The sequence below is a fragment of the Oryza brachyantha genome, chromosome 10 (genome assembly GCF_000231095.2).
Source record: "Oryza brachyantha chromosome 10, ObraRS2, whole genome shotgun sequence".
Classification (NCBI taxonomy): Eukaryota; Viridiplantae; Streptophyta; class Magnoliopsida; order Poales; family Poaceae; genus Oryza; species Oryza brachyantha.
The window spans coordinates 3,260,968-3,282,888 of record NC_023172.2 but is presented as its reverse complement, the minus strand read 5'-3'; the positions used below and the strand labels follow the sequence as shown (position 1 = coordinate 3,282,888).

The 21,921-nt window shown below is 40.1% G+C and overlaps 1 protein-coding gene and 1 pseudogene across 1 annotated transcript; both read left to right on the top strand.

Annotated features, from left to right (window-relative positions):
• Positions 1-575: 575 nt before the first annotated feature.
• LOC107305041 lies at positions 576-1,179 on the top strand (annotated as a pseudogene).
• Positions 1,180-17,078: 15,899 nt separating this feature from the next.
• Positions 17,079-17,951, top strand: LOC121055543 (21 kDa protein-like). The gene has a single exon (XM_040528241.1). It carries the CDS (start codon positions 17,079-17,081, stop codon positions 17,817-17,819), a length of 741 nt encoding a protein of 246 aa, XP_040384175.1. The 3' UTR covers positions 17,820-17,951.
• Positions 17,952-21,921: the final 3,970 nt, after the last annotated feature.

Sequence of the window (21,921 nt, the reverse complement as noted above, 5' to 3'; positions counted from 1 at the left end):
ATGAAAGTATCCAAATTCATATTGGGATCATGACGTATGACTATATAACATAAGTGTGTGTTGAACCAAAGGCTTAATAGTTTTTTCAATAATTCCCTCCTTAAAGTAGATAATACAGTGAAATGGACTTTTGTATTTGTATTGATATCATTTTGTTTTGTGCTAACTAATACCTAAACGGATAAAATAATATAATGCCTTTCACAGGGTCAAATTTCAATCATTATTTTGCTAATGCTGACTTGCTCTGGTAATCTATCTTGACACAAACCGGCAGAACGTAGCAATAATATATTTCTTTGTTCTTGGGATAAATATTTGAACAGTCGATTTATAAACGTGCATAATGACTAGTGATACTGACAAGACATGAGATGATACAACGAAAGAAAGTCATATGCATGACTGGTGCACGCTAGCAGCCGGGCTAGCAACGGGCTTAAAAACAAAAATATTACTTATATCTCTAATCATTCCTATTTAAGGCCCCGATCTGCCCAATTAGTTTCCTCCACGTCAAAAAGTGTTATCAAAATTCGCTGCAAAGCTAGCAAACCAAATTTGATTCCGCTCTCATGGCACTCCCGCCTCGCGCCATTCTCCTCGTCTTCCCTTTGCTCTTCTTCGTAGTCGCATCAACGACACGTGTCGCCGCCGGCGAGTCGCCTGCGGCGGCGGCGTCGTCGTCGTCGGCGACGACGTTCCTCCGGTCCCGCTGCGCCACGACGAGGTACCCGGACGTCTGCTACCACTCCCTCCTCCCCTACGCCTCCACGTTCCAGACCAGCCACGTCAAGCTCGCCGTCGCCGCGGCCGACGTCGCGGCGGCCAAGCTCCGGGCCTTCTCGGCGCGCATCAAGGACCTGCTCCTCCGCAGCGCCGGCGGGGCTCGGGTGGTCGCCGCCCTGAAGGACTGCAAGAGCACCGTCTCCGCCGCTGAGCCAGCTGGACTCCGCCGCCGCCGGCGTGAGCAGGAGGCAGTCCAGGTGGCACGTCTCGAAGGCGAAGACGTGGCTCAGCTCGGCGATCACCAACGAGGGGACGTGCGCCGATGGGTTCGAGGTCGCCGGAGAAGCGGCGACGTCGTCGGCGGCCGGGAAGGAGGTGGCCGCCGGCGTGGCGAGCGTGACGCAGCACACCAGCATTGCGCTCGCGCTCGTCAATGGCATACCGTTGTGAAGACTAAAGTTTAAGCTATGGTGTTGCACACACTTCGTCATACTTGTATCACTTTCGTTCATTACATAAAAGTATGTACTTATAAACGAAATCATGACTCACGCGTGAGCAATGAACACGTCGTGTACTAGTGTTAAGAGAGGTTGAACGTTTGCCTGTCTGGCTTTTACACGTTTTAACTGGTTGGACACTACAACAAAATTGGTATCGGTTCGTTTAAAACCAACATCTATAATACATGTTTTATCTTCCATGTTTATCTAAAAGTTAAAACCGGTTATTGTAATACTCCGTTCAGTTCTTTTGACTAATATAGTTGACTAATGGTTTTATGTTTGACCCCTTGTCTTATTCAAAATATTGTCTAAATATAAAAAATATATAAATCATACTTAAAGTTACTTCAGTAATAAATCAAATCATAACAAAATAATCAATAATTATATAAATTTGTTGAATAAGACGATAGGTCAAACGTAAATCTAAAAGTCAATGACGTCAACTAAAAAACTAGATAGTGTTCATTATAGGTATCGGTTATATAATATGTGCTATTATTCTTAACCGTCACTAGGAAACCAAGCCAAGTCCATAGCAGTAAGCCCCCACACATATGCCTCTTCTCGTCGTTACCTCACTCCACTACCACACCTCACGTTCAATGTATAAGAACATAATGATAGAATTTATTTCATAAATAAATCATGACATTAACCATGTAAATAATGATACTTAGATGCTACGATCTATACATGTAATCAGGGCGGAATTGGGCCTGAGGCAGCTTGGGCCCAAGCCCCACTCATGATTTTTTTTCCTTTACTAGTACCTATGTTGTAAACAAAACACTAAAACATGAACAAATCATATATAAAAAATATGGGGAACATGTACCGAGTGTTATGATATCGTTGTTGATCATGTTGACAAGTGACCGTGCGTAGTAGAGGAACAACTCATGGTATCTATGCTGTCATTGGCGCGCATCTCTCGAGCATACAGGTAGACGAGTCATCATGGAAGATTAGTGAGCAGTCATACAATGCGCTATCGAAAAATCTTTTCCTTTACTAGTACCTACGTTGTAAACAAGACACTAAAACAAGAACGGATCATATATAAAAAATATGGTGAACATATACCGAGTATAATGATGTCGTTGTTGATCGTGTTGACGAGTGACCGTGCATACTAGAGGAACGACAGGTGGTATCGTATGCTGCCATTGGTGCGCATCTCTCGACCAGACAGGTAGACGAGTCGTCATAGAAGATTAGTGAGCAGTCGTGCAATGCGCTATCGAAAAATCTTTTCCTGTACTAGTACCTATGCTGTAAACAAGACACTAAAACATGAACAGATTATATATAAAAAATATGGCGAACATGTACTGAGTGTTATGATTTCATTGTTAATCGTGTTGATGAGTGACCGTGCGTACTAGAGGAACGACTCATGGTATCGTATGCTGTCATGGCGCGCATCTCTCGAGCATACAGGTTATTAGTGAGCAGACGTGCAATACGCTATCGAAAAATCTTATTGTCGTCTTCTCCCGGCGCAGGATGTCAAAGGTCAAGGTTCTGGAGAACTACTCTCCCGATCACTAGTGCACGCCAGCGAGTGGAACAGAGTAGACTACAAGCAACAACGCAGTAGAAACAAGGAGATAAAAACCAAGATTGCTTTTTCGATTTAGTATTATGTGATGAGACGGTGCCTCATTATATATATAGATGTAACGGGTCGTGTGATCAGGACGCATGTCTTATCTCTACTTCACGTAGGCAAACCGGATAAGTTGTACAGAACCAAACCAGATCACTTTGTTGCATCTACTGGGATATTCGGATAAAACAAAATTGGTATCGGTTCATTTAAAACCAACATATATCATACATGTTTTATCTTCTAGGTTTATCGAAAATTAAAAATCTGTTAATGTAATACTCCCTTCAATTTTTTTAATTGATCTCGTTGAATTTTGGATTTACGTTTGACCCCTCATCTTATTCAAAGTTTTTGTCCAAATATAGAAAAAGTATAAATCGTACTTAAAGTTACTTCAGTAATAAATCAAATCATAACACGTTAGCCAAAAACAATTTTGATGGACCATTCACGCGCATGTGTTCCTCTTGTTCTCTCCACCACATATGTCTCAAATAGATAGTACACCACCCCTCCATATAAAGTGGTATTCCTCTCCTATAATAAGTTGTGATTTTCCAAAAAATTAATCTGCATATGGGCTGAAGCCCATATTTAATTGAGCACCTCTTCCCGCTTGTCTTCGCTGCCATTAGTTGCTCTCCACCGCCGTAGCATTGACTCTCGTTCCCCTACTCCTAGTAACGGCACTAGCATATCCGACGACCACGATCTCGGGGCAGGCGTATCCGGTCGCCACGAACTCGGATATAGACGGATCCGGCCGCCATCTGCTGAGGCACTTCACAAAAAAATAGTTAAAGGCATCATCTACTGATATATGATGTAAAAAGACCAAGAGACAGTGAGATGCAAAAGTAGATATGATAATAAGATGGTTTACTGTATTTAGGTCATATCCCAGTAATCTAATGATGGACCTCGAACAACATGTGCGGTGATACGATGGGAATGATCATTTTTGCAAAACAAGAGCGAGTCAATCCCGCTTGTTGCTAGAACATGCCTTGGTCTTGTTGTCAGAGAATGACTTGGGCAACACATGGTTTGGAGAAGAATTATAGACGACAGACGAAACACATAAGTGACCGATGACGTGTATGATCTAGGAAAATTGCAACGCGTGCGCGTACTCAAACTAGAATGGGCATAATGTACCAAGTTTGGCGCAAACACCTTTAATGGAATCATACCGTAAATATAGACCGTTTCTGTCATCACCCGACGACATGTGATATCATCATTACATCATGATTGTTATCGGTACGTCCAACGTTGCAGTATCGGTGTTGTATAAGGCATTTCTTAATGGTGTGATAGAGCATAAGCACACATTACCCGTGGAATCCTCACACTTCCTAGCTTGGGCCAAATAAGCCTTCTACCGACCATCCCCTCCTAGCTCAATGCCCCAACATTGGTTGAATCGGCATACTAATCCAAGGGACGTTGCTCGTCACCTAAGACAAACAGTGTTGCTGCAGAGTCACCTTGCCTCCTATTCGACCATGATTCGGATATGACCATGTAGAGAACATGCATCTCATTTTTGGGGAAATAGGAAAGATAGTATAGTACCATTAGGCAAGGAGTAAAGTAGGAAAGATAGTTGCCATTATGAATGGTGGCAATTAGGAAAACTAGTTGCCATTAAGCGAGCAAATAGCTTAGACGCATTCTATGGTTGTAGGGCATGATAGAAGATAAGATGAACCAGTATAGCAAGTAGCTTAGCACAAAATGAACTCAACCCAGAACAAGGCGAATCGTATGGATCACGCTATCAAGGAATCCTATGCTTTCTAGACAATTGGGAAATAGCAATCATGTACAGGTGTTAACTCATGAAGTGATATAATCCTAAGACTATAAAAGCCTTGCACCTGATCTACTGTATCGGGGAGATAACATCATAAATGATTTTATAGTGTTATTTGAACATTCCACACTCGAATTCAAGACGAATTCCATGGTGCATTGAAAAAATTTTCTTACATTATATTTCCAATGTTCTATATATATTTTCATCACGATTTAGACACTCACATAAATCTACCCATAAACCAATCACAACAATAATTTCGCATAATGTTCATTTGCCATGTATTTCACCTCTTCTCTTAGAGAAAGTGGATTACTCTTCACATCCTAAGTCATATTATTCAACTTAAGTACATACACACAAATGCACGAAAGCATACAGATGATGTCAATTTTCTATTTGCAATTCATCAACACGTGATGGGCTGGTAACTACAGCACCTTGTGATAAGGACCACCATATATTTGCATTTCTGATCTTTCAATCATGTTCAGTTCTTTTGGAACTATTTTCTTCCATCCCAACCCACAAAAATTGAAACTGTTTTTACCCTATCCTTACACCGTTGCACGGATTGAGATCTTCTACCTTCACAATCACCAAACCTTTGTTACTCACATGTGAGCCTGGGGTTCATCAGGTCACATGCCGGTAACAAAGTCACGTGATTTTGAATGTAGAGGAACTTGATACATCCCTATGGTCCCTTGTTGGATCAGATAGGGCTACCTATGCTCGTGGACATGTCCTCCAGAATTTTTTTGTCCACCTCCATTCAGACTCTGAAGAAGGGCTAGATATGACAGCTATGGAAGTGGATAGATTTTACATGCACGTACATCAAAATTGGACTCTTCTTCCGAAAGGACTATTTAGCGAACATTCGCGTAGATGGTTTCTACACGAACGCTCATTATTTCCCTTTCGGCACATAATTCCTTTTCTTTTTTAGAAACTTTATATAGTTAAAGTTTGTATCATCAATATTTATACATATAAAGTTTACATATTTGACTCCAATTCAACTTAGGATTCTATTTACAATTTTAAATCTATATGCTTATATATCTTTATTAACAATTATATGCACAAAGTTTATATACGTAAAAATTATATGCTTAAAGTTTATACATGTAAATTTTATATGGGTTAGTTAAATAAGATGTTTGCACGGGAACCATGCACGTGAACATCCGCTAAATAGAATCACCCCTCTTCTTCACAGCCACCACCACCAAGGCTGCGTTTGCTGGGAGGGGGGAAGGGGTCAGTTATCCGGCGCGGAAAACATACTAATAGATTAATACATGATTAATTAATTATTTATTATTAAAAAATAAAATAGATTAATAAGATTTTTTAAAACAACTTTCGCATAGAAAATTTTCGCAGAAAATACACCGTTTAGTGATTCGGGAAGCGTGCGCAAACGATGGAGGTTAGATAACTTACTGGGGTGGCCGAATGCGGCCCAATTCCCCTTGGTATCTGTTACCGTTGCCTCCATAGAAGTAGGATTGGAGGATCACTGGATCAGTGATGGAGTAAAATTGGTTTGCTACTTATATCTACATATACTAGCAAAGTACTCATGTTTTGCTATGAAAATGTATTATAAAATGTTATAGGTATTTTTTATCAACTATACTAATATCACTTGTTCGAACCAAATATGAACTATTCCACGATATTAGGAAATACCATGGGCTAATTTACAAAAAAATTATAGAAAAAGAGACATTTAAAGTAGTATAGAAATAGCTATTAGGGAGTGAGAGTGAAAAAATACTTTGTGACTGAGTTGTTGGATCAGTAGTGCGCGGGGAGAAGTACCATATGACAACCACAGTTTCTCGCTAGTTAACTCCACGTCTTTTCTTCCTGTTGTAATAACTTTGTTAAACCAATGGTTTCTCCATCAATACCTGTAGGGTTAAGATCGTTTCGGTTAGAAGTACAAGTGTAGAACAACCTACCAAATATTTGGAGAAAACATCTTTAGTGGTGGAGATTATTGTACACTAATGCAAGGAGCTTTTACTACTTTATATTATTGCAACGAAAATCAGCGTTGCATGGTGTACATAAATTAGAAGCATTATAGCTATTATCGTAAACATTGCAGGCATACAAAATCCGTACTTCGGGTGGGGAATACTAGGGTTCACACTTTTATGGTTAAGTTTGCTGTCTATAGCACTTAATACTTAACCAACTTTGTCCTGTACAAATTATACTTCTGCAAGAATATACAATATTTACATTTCATATATATAGGACATGCGTTCCGACAATTCGTACTTAGAAGTTTGCACAAATAACCATGAGATTATGATCCGCAAGCATATCTTTCCCAATGTGCTCCAGGATTTGGGAAGCAAAACCGTTCCCAGCAAATGACTGTTTCCTTGTTTCTGTTGAAATTTTATATTCATCCATTGGGTACCATTAGTGTACTCTTCCACGCATAATCGATTTAGACAGCTAATCTGATGGATATAGACGGATTATTTAAGTAAAGCTCACGGATCATACATGTCATCTCGGAACCATATATAATTTCCTAGTGGTTTGGACTCACGTGGTAATGTGGTATTGCTCTTTCTATCTTTCCTTTCTTCTTATTGTAAATAGCTGAAGCTTGCTTGCAGCAGCAAATGAAATATCTCAGCTGTCCATTAAAGATCCTGGGGATGGAAATCAACGTTTCGTGTCCAAGCAGATCTTGTTTTAACACCTGACCTGGGTGGGCGTAAAAATAATATTGGTGCTCGATTCTCCACGGTACAGCGTCTATGTTAAGGAAAATGCTAACTTTGTTCAACGTAGAATTCATCTCTAAGTCATGCATATTGTGGGCTGCCTAACGTGCTTGGTGATTCGTCGTACATTGCGCTTCTCCCCTAGACGTACGAGACAAAAAATTCGAGCAAGGAATTTACCATAGGGTCGCAGTTACACGTAGGCTACGATACCACAAAATATTTTCTTTGGCACCGCATAAACTAGGAAAATATGTGAGTTTCGTGATCATAACTCATGTACTTCATCAAAATAATCCTAAATTCATCAGTTATGTACTTCATCGTAAATTCATCGACTACATCAAAATAATCCTAAATTCATCCATAACACATGTACTTCATCAAAATAATCCAAAATTCATCGTAAATTTATCCACTTCAACAAACCAATTCTAAATTCATCCAAAATTCTTCCACTGCATCAAAATAAACCTAGTTTCATCGTAAATTAATCCAGTGCATCAAAATCATACTAAATTCATCGTAAATTCATCCACTGCATTAAATTAATCCAAAATTCATCCATAAGTCATCCACTTCATCAAACCAATTTAAAATTCATCCAAAATTCTTCCACTGCATCAAAATAAACCTAGTTTCATCGTAAATTAGTCCAGTGCATCAAAATCATACTATATTCATCGTAAATTCATCCACTGCATCAAATTAATCTAACCATCCACTGCATCAAACTCATTGGAGTGAGAGGGAGGGGGAGGTGGGAAGGCGGCGGCCTACCTGGTCCGGGAGAAGGAAGAGGAGTCAGTGAGAGGGAGGGGGGGAAGCGGCGCTGACGTAGAGGTCGGGGACGCGGGGCCGAAGTATGATGCGGAGGCCGGCTGAGGAGGCGGCGCCAGGGGTGAGGTCGGGGAGCCGGCGCGGCAGTAGGAGCCAGAGTCAACGCCAAGGATGAGGTCGGCTGGCGGGGGCTAGGGCACAGGCCGAGGAGGCAGCGCTGACGGCGAGGTCGGGGAGGCGCGCTGAAGACTAGGTCTGACAGCACAGGCAGGGGGAGCGCGGGGAGGCAGCGGTGAAGTTTGAGAGAGAGTGTGGTCGGATCTGGACCTTGAAGAGGCCGAACCCTAGGTTAACATGGGTCAACATTACCTGTGACGGGCTCCAACTAAGGGCCCATCACAGGTATGCGTACCTATGACGGGTGGAATACATGAAGCCATCAAAAATGTCAGGACCTTTTACGGATCTGAGATTTCAACCCGTCACAGGTATGCGTACCTGTGACGGCCTCTAGCTGGCGCCCGTCAGAGGTAAGGTTGACCATAGTTGACTTAGGGTTCGGCCTCTTCAAGGTTGCACCGGGTCAAATTAATTTTTATTATGTAAATTAAAATAAAATTTTGAAACAAATTACACATTCAGTTGGGAAAAGTAAAATGTATCAAAATATACTGGCAAGTAAAATACAAAAATAAATAAATTTCTTAGATTAAGTTTTTTTAATAAAAGTGATATTAAAATTTTGACCTTCTACTTGGAATTATATGAAAAATAATTTTCATTGGTAAAATTTCTACTTATACAAAATATTTCAATTCATAAACATGATAAATAAATAAAATATTTCTATTTATAAAGTTTTTACATAAATATACATAAATTTTATATGCAGATAAATTATTTTATGTTATAAACTTTGTGCATATGTATTCATAAAATTTAAACACAAATAAAGTATTTTTATTCATAAAGTTTATGCATCAATAGAATATGCTGATTAGTAAAATACATGAGTAATATTATCATAGATGATGCATGACATTAATGCAGTAGCCAAATATATATGGTATTAATGAGCATTGCGAACATATTACATTCATACGCGTGCATGACATAAATTACAAAAATAATCCTTCCAAATGGTCGACGCGGGCATGTTGAACATCATCTTCCTCTCCCTCCTCTTCTAGAAGTATTTCTTGAGCTATGCCATACACATGTTGGTTGTAGTCATCTTCGTCTGTGATATTGTCCAATCCAACAATTCTTCTTTTGTCTTCACGAACAACATGTAGCTTCTTATTACACGGATCAAGTATATAGAAGATTTGAACAACTTGTTTGGCAAGAACGAAAGGTTCATCCTTGTAGGCGTTGTTAGCCAAATTGACAGTGGTGAAACCTTCCGTATCAACTTTTACGTTGCGAAGATCGACCCATCGACAACGAAACAACGGGACTTTGAACTTCAAGTAGTCTAGCTCCAATATTTGCTCTACTCTATCGTAGTACTGATCACGGCGACTACCGTCGTCGGTACCAGCCTCAATGCGCAACCCACTGTTCTGCACTGTGCATTTGTTGTCTTGCTTGATCGTGTGAAAGGTGTATCCGTTTATGTCATATCCTTGCCAGGTTGTGGCACTCCATTCAGGACCCTGTGACAACCACTTCAATGTTTCACTCTAGAAGTTCTGTTCGTTCGCAATTCTATTCTTGAACCACTCGTTGAAGGAAGACATGTGCTTGCTTCTAACCCAACTATCTGATCGGCCTGGGTTGTCATGTCGGAGAAATCCCAAGTGTTCATCAACATACGGCACTACCTCGATCATATGCGTGAGTACCGTGAAATGAGCCTTATCATACACCTTTTGATCCTTACTTACTATTTTCCGTCCAACAGTACCCACACCATCAAGCCTCCCCTCATGATGAGATGGTGGTAATCCAATTGAAGAGGTTTCCGACAGGGAGTCCACACAAAAATCGATGACCTCTTCGCTAGTGTAACTCTCAATGATGCTTCCCTCGGGGTGGGATCGGTTCCGTAAAACCCTTTAGGATCCCCATATACCTTTTGCAAGGATACATTTGCGTCATGAAAGCAGGTCCACAACACTTTGTTTGTCTGACAAGATGCACTAGAAGATGTACCATTCTATCAAAGAAAGTTGAAGGAAAGTACATCTTCAAATGACATAGCGTTCTCACAATTTTTGCCTGTAGTTCATCTAGTCCCTCAAGATCAATGATCTTCTGGCCGATAGTATGGAAGAAGGAGCACAACCGCATTATTGTGTGTCGCACCTTAGGAGGCAAAATATTCCTTATCACAACGGGCAACAATTGTGTGATAAGATTGTGCCAATGATGCGACTTCATTCCTACCAGCTTAAGGTCTTGCAGTGAAATGAACCTACTAATTCTTGACGAGTAACCAGATGGAACCTTTATACCACTAAGACATGTCAACAAATTCATCTTCTTATCTTTCGATAGAGTGTAGCAGGCTGGAGGAAGGTATACCCTGCCGGACTCTGTGGTAACAGGATGTAGCTCCGGACGAACACCCATGTCTTGCAGATCTCGTCTGGTGTTTAAACCATCCTTTGTAATACCTGGGTTAAGCAGTAGCCCCATCAAACTCTCACATACATTCTTCTCAACATGCATCAGATCTATGCAGTGGCGAACCTTAAAATCCTTCCAGTATGGTAGTCTCCAAAATATTGACTTTCTTCCACATGCTCTTATCTTTTGCTTTTACAGGTTTTCTCTTTTTTTCCAAACTCGTTGGTTATTCCCATCACTAAGTTGGCACATTTGTCCCTGTTGGGTGTTCTGGGGTCTGGCTGTATCTCTGTGGCCATTAAATTTTTTTTTTCATATTCCTATAAGGGTGATACTGTGGGAGAAATCTCGTGTGACCCATGTAGACCATCTTGTGTGAATGCTTCAACCATTTGCTTCTTGTTTCGTCCATACACTCCAAACAAACCCATTTCCCTTTGACTATTTGGCCAGAAAGATTGCCAAGGGCTGGATAATCATTGATGGTATTAAAAACCATTACATGGAGGTTGAAATACTCCTATGCATATGCGTCCCATGTACGTGTGCCCTCATTCCAAAGTGTCGCGAAGTCATCGATTATTGGTTCAATGAACACATCAATATCGTTGCCCAGTTGTCTCGGTCCTTGAATGAGCATGGCAAGTATAATATACTTTCTTTTGAAGCAAAACTAAGGAGGAAGGTTGTAGTTCACAAGAAGAACTGGCCTTGTACTATGACGGCCACTCAAATCACCAAATGGATTAATTCCATCTGTACACATGGCAAAATGCATGTTTCTTAGATCCTCTAAGAATTCCTGGTAAATCCTATCGATTCTCCGCCATTGTACTGAATCTGCTGGGTGTCTAAGCTTGCCATCGATTTTTCGTTCTTCAGCATGCCAACGCACGAGCTTTGCTTGTTCCTTATTCGCAAATGTTCTCTTCATGCGCTCCGCAATTGGGAGATACCATACAACCTTTGCCGGTCCTCCCCTCTTTGACTTACTTCCTTCATCTACACTTTTTGCTCGTTTGTATCTACATGCAGGTCAGCATATTGCTTGTAATGCAAAATACAGTCGTTCGGACAAGCATGAATTCTTCTAACTTTCAGGCCCAACGGACATAACACTTGCTTAGCTTTGTATGTCGTCTGGGGTGATTTGTTCCCCTCTAGCAACATGTCTTTTAACGGCTCAAAAAGTTCGGTAAGACTCTTGTCGGACCATCCATTACTTGCCTTAAACTTCATGAGTTCCAACACGCAGGACAACTTGGTGTGCTTCGACTTACATCCATCATACAAGGGCATGTGACAATCTTCCACCAACTTACTAAACTTCTCAAAGTCTCTGTCATTGTCATCTGCATCTTCAATGTCATGCAACATTTGAGATAGACATTCAGTGTCGAAATCAATGGTATCTCCGCCTAACAGAGACGGTGTAAACATGCTTTCTAGAGCTGCGACGACGTTCACTGTATTTTGATCCGACACTTCTTCATCAGCATCAACATCAGGTGCCTCTTGCTCTCTATGCTTGCTCCAACATGTATAATTCTCTATGAATCCTTTCCTTATCAAATGAGGATGCACTTCTGAACTATCAGGGATCATCCTTTTATTCCTACAGTCATTACATGGACACGATATATACAGGCTCATCCTGCTTTTCCTGTCATTGTCCGCAAATTTAACAAATTCAGTGACCCTCTCCCTATACTCCGTGGATGAACGATGAACATGGTACATCCACTTTCAATCCATCTGCAATAAATAACATAAAGAAATATTATATGATGTTTGTTTGAAAAAATATTATAAAATATTTTCATTATTTTTGGAATAAGACAAATGGTCAAACATTGAAAGAAAAAAGTCAAACATCTTATTTTTACCTCCAATTTTTGCAAAAATTTGCCCCCTTTGTCCTCCCAACCCAACTGTGAACAGTGCACTGGTCAGGATAGAAAACAGTTGGCAGTTGGGGGTATTTATAGCACGAACACACGCCTTAGACGGTTTTAAAGAAATACCCGCCAAAGGTGGTGGGATGTTAACTGTGACGGTTTGCAACTGGAAAGCCATCACAGGTGACGGCATACCAGAAACGGCTTATGCTGTGCGGCCCGTCACAGGTGATGGGATATCACCTATGACGACTTTTCGCGTTTGCCCGTCAATGTAATCGAATACCAGTGACGGGCCGCTGCCAGGCCGAGGTAGGATGCCACACTTCTGACAGATGTGGTTACAACCCGTCAGAGGTGATGGATGGCACTGACCAGGCCGTTCGCCCGTCAGTGGTATCCCGTCACAGGTGGCGTTCTGGCGTAGTGGCAGAGCAGCAAAAAGTAAAGTCCAAGTAGATTAATCCAACGAAATGCACGTCAACGTTGAGAAAGTGATTCAACTCAATGACTCCATCCTCCCCCTTTCACTATATCCATAAATGTAGTGTGTAATGCCAAACATGAGTTTGCTAGAACTCATGAAGACAGGTATTGCTATGGATTTCACGTTTCCGTCAATCCCGGCCCATGTCCCCGTCCTATGGATATATAGAATTTCTAACTAGGAATTACATATCAAATAAGAACTTTACCGATACCTATACAAACTGAGTATATTTGGATCTCAATCCAAATATGTTCCAACACATTAAGTGTGCAATCCAGTAGATTCATGTCCTACAATCCAGTAAGTACCTAAAAACATATTGACATGCCGAGTGTATATAAAGATCATGTCGGCTAAACTTATAATGTATGTACAGTTCTCTTTACAGCATGATACTAGTTAAGCTCAAGGTAAGATGTTCCATCATCCTTGTAGTCCTAAATTAGATTACTCAACATGTAATTGACTCCTCCATAGGTGAACATGCCCATGCACTTTCATAATCCATTACATCGAAAGGCATAACGACATTACCAGTTTGGATATAACTAAACCTACTAACATATTGAATCACATTTCATATATTTGAACAAAGAAGGCGACGACATGAATTTTGAGTCAAAGAAATAGAGTATACAAAATTCATGCATGATCAGTGTAGTTTTTTCCGACCAAAATATGACCTTCTCATATTTTATTTGCTCCTTAGAAGATGAGATAAAGTATCACGCCACTTTTGCTCCTTAGAAGATGAGATAAAGTATCACGTGTTTTGAGTTCAGATTGGGCCCTTCAAGTGGACTTTCCTACTAATCTAGAAGGCTTTTCTAGGCCCATAAGCACTAGACTTGTTGGAAAGATTATGGAGTTTACTTTGATATGGTTTTGGTTTTTCACTAAAATTCCCCCTAAGTTATCCAAAATCACCAAAACAAGGAACTTACCTCATCTTGTTTGAATTTATTTTGGGCCTTGTGGTTGTGTCGTGAGCTAGGCCTAGGATATGGATGCCCCTAGAGATAAACCATAAAACGTCCTAGGCAGATATATTTAGTAACTGTGTTTTTACTTAGATTGTGTTTTTGTCATATCTTCGTAGCTAGATCAGTTTATGTAACCCAAAATTTGTGGGATTGATCTTTCATCGGTTAAAATTATGGTTTCCATGTTCTTGTGAATTTCTTCTATTGTTTGCAACAGCAAAACCTTTGCAGGACTACAATTAGATGCGCGGGTGTAGTGTTGCCAAATGACAATTGTTGATCATAAGCCTCAAATGTGAATGTCCTCACATCACCAAAGCAAACCTATTAGAAGATCAGCCACCTAATCTCTGTTTCATGGAATTTGTATTGTCTGACTTGTAATTTTCCCTTAGGGTCTATTGGCCTCTCAAGGCTTGTTGGAGTGGATTCTCTGGTGTCCACCTCCTTGCGGTCTTGTATTATGTCCATAGTTGCCCTCTTGTCAAGTAGAACTAGGGCGACAAATATGGATATTTTACGAACAATATTGATAGGAACAAAGTAGGATTCTAAGTACAATTTTGATGTGAAAAATTTCCATATCTGAGTACTATTTTCTTCATCTATCCTATAGGATTGGGTATGTGGTACTCCTGCCAAGGTAAATGCATGTCTATGGGGAATCTCATATTCATAACATCTCACATATTTATTCCATCAATAATAAGTTACTATTTCAAGAATCGGGATAACACTTTGTTACACAGTACTATAAGCATATAATGTACAATTTTCTCTATGATTGCCTCTAGGATATAATACTCACCCCTATATATGAATTATATTATGTATAATTATCTCTATGATTGCCTCTAGGGTTTGCAGTAGGATGGATCCTAGCAACGAGGGACACGAGGATTTCTTGGGGTTTTCTTGGGGTTGGATGGATGACCTTGAGTGCCAGTTAAACCAGTGGTGGGATCCAATAGGGAGAGACACATGAGTAAAGTTAGAAGGGCTGGGTGCCACTACCTTGGGAAGTGGGAGATAGAGGAGGCTATTCATGCGGAACGTCGCTGGTGTATTGAAATTATCTCTAGGGCTATGATGGCACACATGGTCTAAAGTTTGGCACATTGGAGGCTTTGGGAGTGGCATGGTCTAAGAGGAAGAAAGTCAGTGTCGGATCTAGGAATTGTGATAAAATTGGGCAAACTTAATAGAGAAAATCTAACAAATTCCACTGACAAACACTTAATTATAAGAAATACCATCGATGAGTGTGAGTTCTAAGAAATATCATTGTACAAACGAATCTGTCTAAGAAATGCCATTGCCGTTAGGGTTTCATTAACTTTTTTCTGTTAAGTGCTATAGTGTGAACAGTGTATTTAACGGTGGAAATAAACGGAACCCTAACGGCGATGGTATTTCTTAGAACTCGTATTCGTCAATAACATTTCTTAGACTTAGACATTTATCAATGGTACCTTTTAGATTTTTTCAACTTAATAATGACGCTGCACTATATATATTTTACCACACCATGTCATACGTAGAATAGTATCGGGTCCATTACTCAAGGTGCATAAACAAAACATATGGCCATGTTGGTTGGGCCTTGAATCCACCACTAGAGTGGGCGACCAAGACGGAGTGGCGAATTAATAAGTGTGAGACACTGTGGCTGCACAATTCCAAAAACAGTCCAACAATCCAAAAGTCATGATTTTAGGGTGATTTCCTATTGACAGTATATTGAAGTCCCTCGAATTAGTCTCTCTTCCATTCTCCTTTACACCTAATCATATAAACCATCATGCCACTCTAGCTCAGGACTAGCACTAGTGGACTTAAAATGAACATGCATAAATAAACCGACGTAGCATCTTTTGGGCTAGCGCTACAAATTTTATAGCACGGTTGAATGCACGATGCTGATCCTTTCTAACGACTGGAGCCCTTCCAGATTATATATAGCGCGATTTTCATGCAAAATAATTATGGTACACACGGTTTGCAATTTTGGATCGCAATTTCCAAAATTTCGGTACTGCCAGTAGGAAAATTTCGGAAATGGTATACAGGGTTTCGCCCCGCTCCGATAGAAATATACAAACTGAAATTACAAACCCCGGTGGTATACGAATGTCATATATATGTTTTTCGAGTATCAACTTTATAAAAACTACTCTCCGTTTCATAATGTAATATGTTTGACTTTTTTGTTTATAATGTTTGATCATTTGTCTTATTCAAAAAATTATGAAAATATCATTTATTTTGCTTGTAACTTACTTTATTATCAAAAGAACTTTAAGCACGACTTATCATTTTTTATATTTGTACTAAATTTTTAAATAAGACAATGATCAAACGTTACAACTAAAAAAATCAAACATCTTATATTATTATGGAACGGAGGTAGTAGTTTATTAATTTATTCATATTACGGGAATAGTTATGACAAAATCACGTAATATTTGTTTATTAGAGCATCTCCAAGAGATGTCTAAAATTGATCTCTAAAACTAAATTTTGGAAGTTGGACTAGGCAATATATCTCTAACAGATTATCAAATACATTCCTAATATTTAGGCATGCCTAAAATTAGCTCACGTGCATCCTAAATTTGGGGCAAAAATATGAGTTCCTAATACAAGGTATTCATTTTTAGATTTCTATTGGAGGAGGAGTGTGTAATTTTTATGCCTAATATTTTTAGATGAACCAAAAATTTTTTTTAAGATAACAAAATATTAGCATTCTTTTGGAGATGCTCTTACATAATTGGCCACTGAGAAAAGCTAGTATGCATTATCAGTTAGTATCACTCATCCCTATTTAAACATCTAAGACCCCTATGTTTCCACGTCAAATCGTCAACAACTAGTCTCCGACAGACACCCATCCCTCAGATCAGACCAATTCCACTCATGGCACTTTCGCTCCCACCTCGCGCCATTTCCTTCCGCCTCCTCTTCCTTCTTGCCATGGCCACCTCAGCTGCACGAGCTGTTGCAACAGGCGAGGCCGCGCCGCCGTGCTCCACCACCACCGAGCCTACCTCGCAGTCTGCGACGACGGCCGCATTCCTCCGCGCCCGCTGCGCAACCACGCTGTACCCGGACGTCTGCTACGACTCCCTCCTGCCCTACGCCTCCACGTTCCAGGCCAGCCGCGTCAAGCTCGCCGTCGCCGCGGCCGACGTTGCCGCCGCACACCTCCGCGCGTTCTCGGCCCGCATCAAGGACCTGCTCGTCCGCCGTGGTGGCGGCGGCGCCGGCTCGGAAGAAGCGGCAACCCCTGGCGGCGCCGGTGGCGCTCGCGTGGACGCCGCGCTGACTGACTGCGCAAGCACCATCTCGGCGGCGGCCAGTCTCGCCAAGCGGTCGTCGGCGGAGCTCACCGGGCTCGACGCGGCCATGGCCTCGACCGAGTCCTCGGCCTCCACGGTCACCGGTGGCGGAAGCAGGCAGGCGAGGTGGCAGGTGTCCAACGCGAAGACGTGGCTCAGCGCGGCCATGACGAACGAAGGGACATGCTCCGACGGGTTCGAGGATGCCGGCGCGGCCGTCACAGCGTCGCCGGCGGGGAAGGACGTCGCCGCCGGCGTGGCGACCGTGACGCAGCACACCAGCAACGCTCTCGCGCTCGTCAATGGCATCCCGTTGTGAAAGAGACGGATTGAACTCCTCTTGAAGACTTGTACAGTACGAAGGTGTCAAAGGTATGTGGTATTAGTACAAAACAAATTTCAATTTGAATTTGAGAAAATATGTATCGTCGGTACGTAACACTAAGCTCGAATCGCTCCTCACAAATGAAAAAGAATCACTGAATTCATCACTCTACAGAAGGTTCAGTGTCTTTCTTTTTCTTTTCGTGAAGTGTATAACAATTAGGAGCTTTTTTGAAAGAGTGGTATCGATCTCGACATATTTAAGAAAAATATTTTGAAATAGTTTTTTTACCATTCTTGAAAAAGTATCTCAATATTTCATCCTTTTTAGTGTAAAAAGTATGGTACCTTGAGGTATATTGTACCTTAAGGTACCAAAAATTTGTACTAAAATTCTTGTTACCTGCGGTGCTTTTCAAGGATGGTAAAAAAATCCATTTTGAAATGAGAATCGCTTATCTAAATAATTGTTTAGTGCGGTGATAGTTTAGCTGCTTGAACTTGTTATATTTTTTTAAGAAAAAAGCCGTAGCCCCGCTTTTCATTAAAGCTGAAAGGGTATTTTTGCCGGGGACACCGGCAACAAGGCCAAAACACAGCAACGGCATGAAACCATTTTACAGGACAACACCCAAGTCTGAAAGAAACTGCGAAAGACTGAACGCTAATTGGATCGCTGCTTGAACTTATAAGCAGTGATAGACCATAAATTAACGTGAGATGCTTAATTACAGTAGAGAAACATATTCTCCTCCAGATACTTGCAATTCCACGTGATTACTCTATTAGAATCTGATCTGCGGCAGTCTCGAGCATATATTGTACTAGCAGATCATGTTCCGACTGCTACCAATAACAAGCAATTGTTTAGATTGCCTGGGTTTGCTGCTGACATGCTGGAATAATATTGATCTGGCTCTCTTTTGCATTGATCATTATTTTCTAAAGAAGGCCAGCTACATGCAGAACACATGCATGCTGCTCCAGTTGTTGCGTATTAGAAATCTTCAGGAGGAGTATGGCGTGCACAATTCTTTAAATGCAAATGATTGGGCTCGAGTACGGTGATTAGACTAAAATGTTCTCAATTAAGTAGCTAACTTTTATGACATAAAAATTATCACTCCCGCGTATAATACTCAGATAAACAAATGTACTTTTGGGGGGCAGCATATGAAAAGTAACGGATGGAAACAGAGGCTGTCGCGGATTTCTAAATCTGATTTTTTTTCTAAAAAAACCTTATTAAGCTTACGAAGAGATAATGGTGTATGACTTATACGCTATACTCTATGACAAAGGACTAGACTGCTGACGGAGTAGTTATTAGTAAGGGTAGCTTAGAGTTTTAGATGGCGTTGGACCTTTATCGATCTCTATAGAAATACCGGTATATAAAAAATACATGTAAAACTAGCAAATCTCTACGGGTATTTGACATTTGGTGAGGTATCATTGGAGTTTGTCATTCTGGTTTTCCGTGTAGGAGAAATGATCACTAAGAAAATCTCAAAAGCCCACCTAATAATATTCGGCATGCATGTGAACTTTAGATACACCTTACTTATTTTAGGAGGTGTGGACCTCCTTAAAGGGAGGATAATCTCCTAGCATTTGAGCAATGCTACCAAGTAGCTAAAGAGAAACATACGCCCGCTCATTCGACTCGCCATGTAGAGCAAGCGCACATAGTCTACTAAATTGGGCTCCTAACGCTTGCACGAACATGAATTTTTTCTATTGTTTTGTTGTGCTACAAATCTTATCGATTTTCTCTGGAGTTTATTTTTGGAATTCTCATTTATCGAATTGACTCTATGAGTTATAGAAATAAGACATGTCTCTTGATACCTTTCTAAATACCAAATCATTGTCTCCATGCAACATACAAGGAAAGCGACATAGGGTTTTTCCACCTCCTATATAGTGCATTGTGACCCATCATTTATTTTATCCAATCTTTCGTCACGTGAGGGTAACTATCAACTTGGTGGAAACTTGACACGCCCGATCTAGCTTTCGATAAACATGCTCTGAACCCTACAATTGTACCACTACGTCTCCTCTAGTAATGAACAGAGCCAAAACCCAACCGACCTCGCTGAGAAGGCTAATCGTTGCATGCAAATTGAACAACACAAGCAGAACAACAAAGGTAACAACTCAGGACACAAGAAATCTTATGATAGGTGACATTTCATTTATGTCACAAAAACCGAAACTAATGTCACGTTTCAAACTCTTTGACGCTTGCATGAAGAAAAGTAGATCATCACCTATGAGGCGTCTCTAATCATGTTCTATGACGAAAACATTTTTTGTTGTCATTGGTTTGGTGACGATCCTTGTTTCGTCATAGAGTTTATTACACCAATTTTCGTCATTATCAAGTGCATGAAATGTCATAAATCACTACGCTTTGATAAATATACACTTGCCATGGATAAAAAATATCATCAATTTAATTCATCATGACATGTGTTGTTACATGGTAAACAGCCCAGTGGGCTAAACCTAAATGGGTCTATCTAATTGGGTCTACAGTCTAATGACAGGCCCATATTATGTAGCCCATTTGCAGGCCCAATTAGATATAGGAAGATCGGTGTATGAGTCATTTAAACATTGCTTCGTACTACTTTTAAATAACTAATTTGTATTAGTATCATATAATATGTGAACAAAGCCTACTTCGAAAGTCATACTTGAGCCAAACATTATACCCCAAAAGAACCCTTATATTACAGAGGTTATGTAAACCTAGGTAACATTCAATATACCACAATCCCAATTATACAAAAGCATACCCTATGGATTTGACTGAATTTAAGAGAAAACGATAGGGGTTTGACAGGAGAAGGGAGGGCTCTAGAGGTTGAAGAAGCGATGCAAATCAACCATTTCCTTGTAACGAGCTTAGGCCGGAAAGGTTTTGCATGAGATAGGAGGGGTATAGTTTTGACTTTGACAAGTTAAGGGTATAGAAAATGGACTTCGCCAATGGTTTGGTGGGCCAACCACATGGGAAGGAGGGAGGTGACATGAACTCACAATAAAAACAAAATTTCCCTAATAAATCGTGGGTAGATTTATTTTTCTTAAATTATCAAAATATTAAAATACTCTCCCAAATTTCGATACATTCAAATATCAAGAAGTACTTTTTTATAATGCAAACATCATTTCAGGAATTAGTTTAAATATGAAATAAGTAAAATCACTTAATCAGTGTTGGGCCGATTTTAGTTCATTACCTTACCTCATGAAATGGATCTAAACTAGCCCAAGACTAGAGGGTAGATCGGTGGGCTGTTTCCTTCCCCCCTCCTTGAAATGGGCTGAAATAAGCCCAATACCTATTCAGAGATTTTCTTTCTTTTATGTTTGAAATAATTGCTGAAACAATATTTCTATTGTTAGAAGTAACAATGTAGTTGTGAAATTTGTACGAAAATTCTATATGGTATTATAGTTCATCGGGAATTTGTAAATTATAAGAAAATTTCATTCCCTTATTTAGTTTATTAAACTTAACTGATTTACATATTATTGTAAATTCTAAAAAATAAGTATATTTTAAATGCTATCATATCCAAGCCATATTGTTTTCAATGCCAAAAACAAACACTTATGACGAATCAATATTGCCCTGAACTTATGACGATTGTCGATTTGCCTTTTATGACAAAAAAAAACATTTGTTACCTTACATGGTTGTGGGCATAGTTTTATTTTTCCTACAGTGCAATCACATTAACTAGTGGATCTTGCATGTTATTTTTTAAAGACTGGTACTTATAGACATGAGAAATAGAAAAATAAACAGGTATACATCAGCAACTTTATGCATATGCCTTGGCTATCAGTTTTTTTTGTTCTATGTAGAAGGCAATGAATCACCACTAAATTTCTACATATATTTAACACATATTTTTTCTATTAAATTTTCTCAAAATTTTTAATTTATCCTTAAATTTAAACGTCCGTACCACGGTATATCGAAGCCATGTCTCAGTGGAGACCACGGCCGCGCTAACTTGAACCCTTGTGCTACCCACCACGAAGGGGATTTTTTAGAAAGATGAGTCTATCTCTCG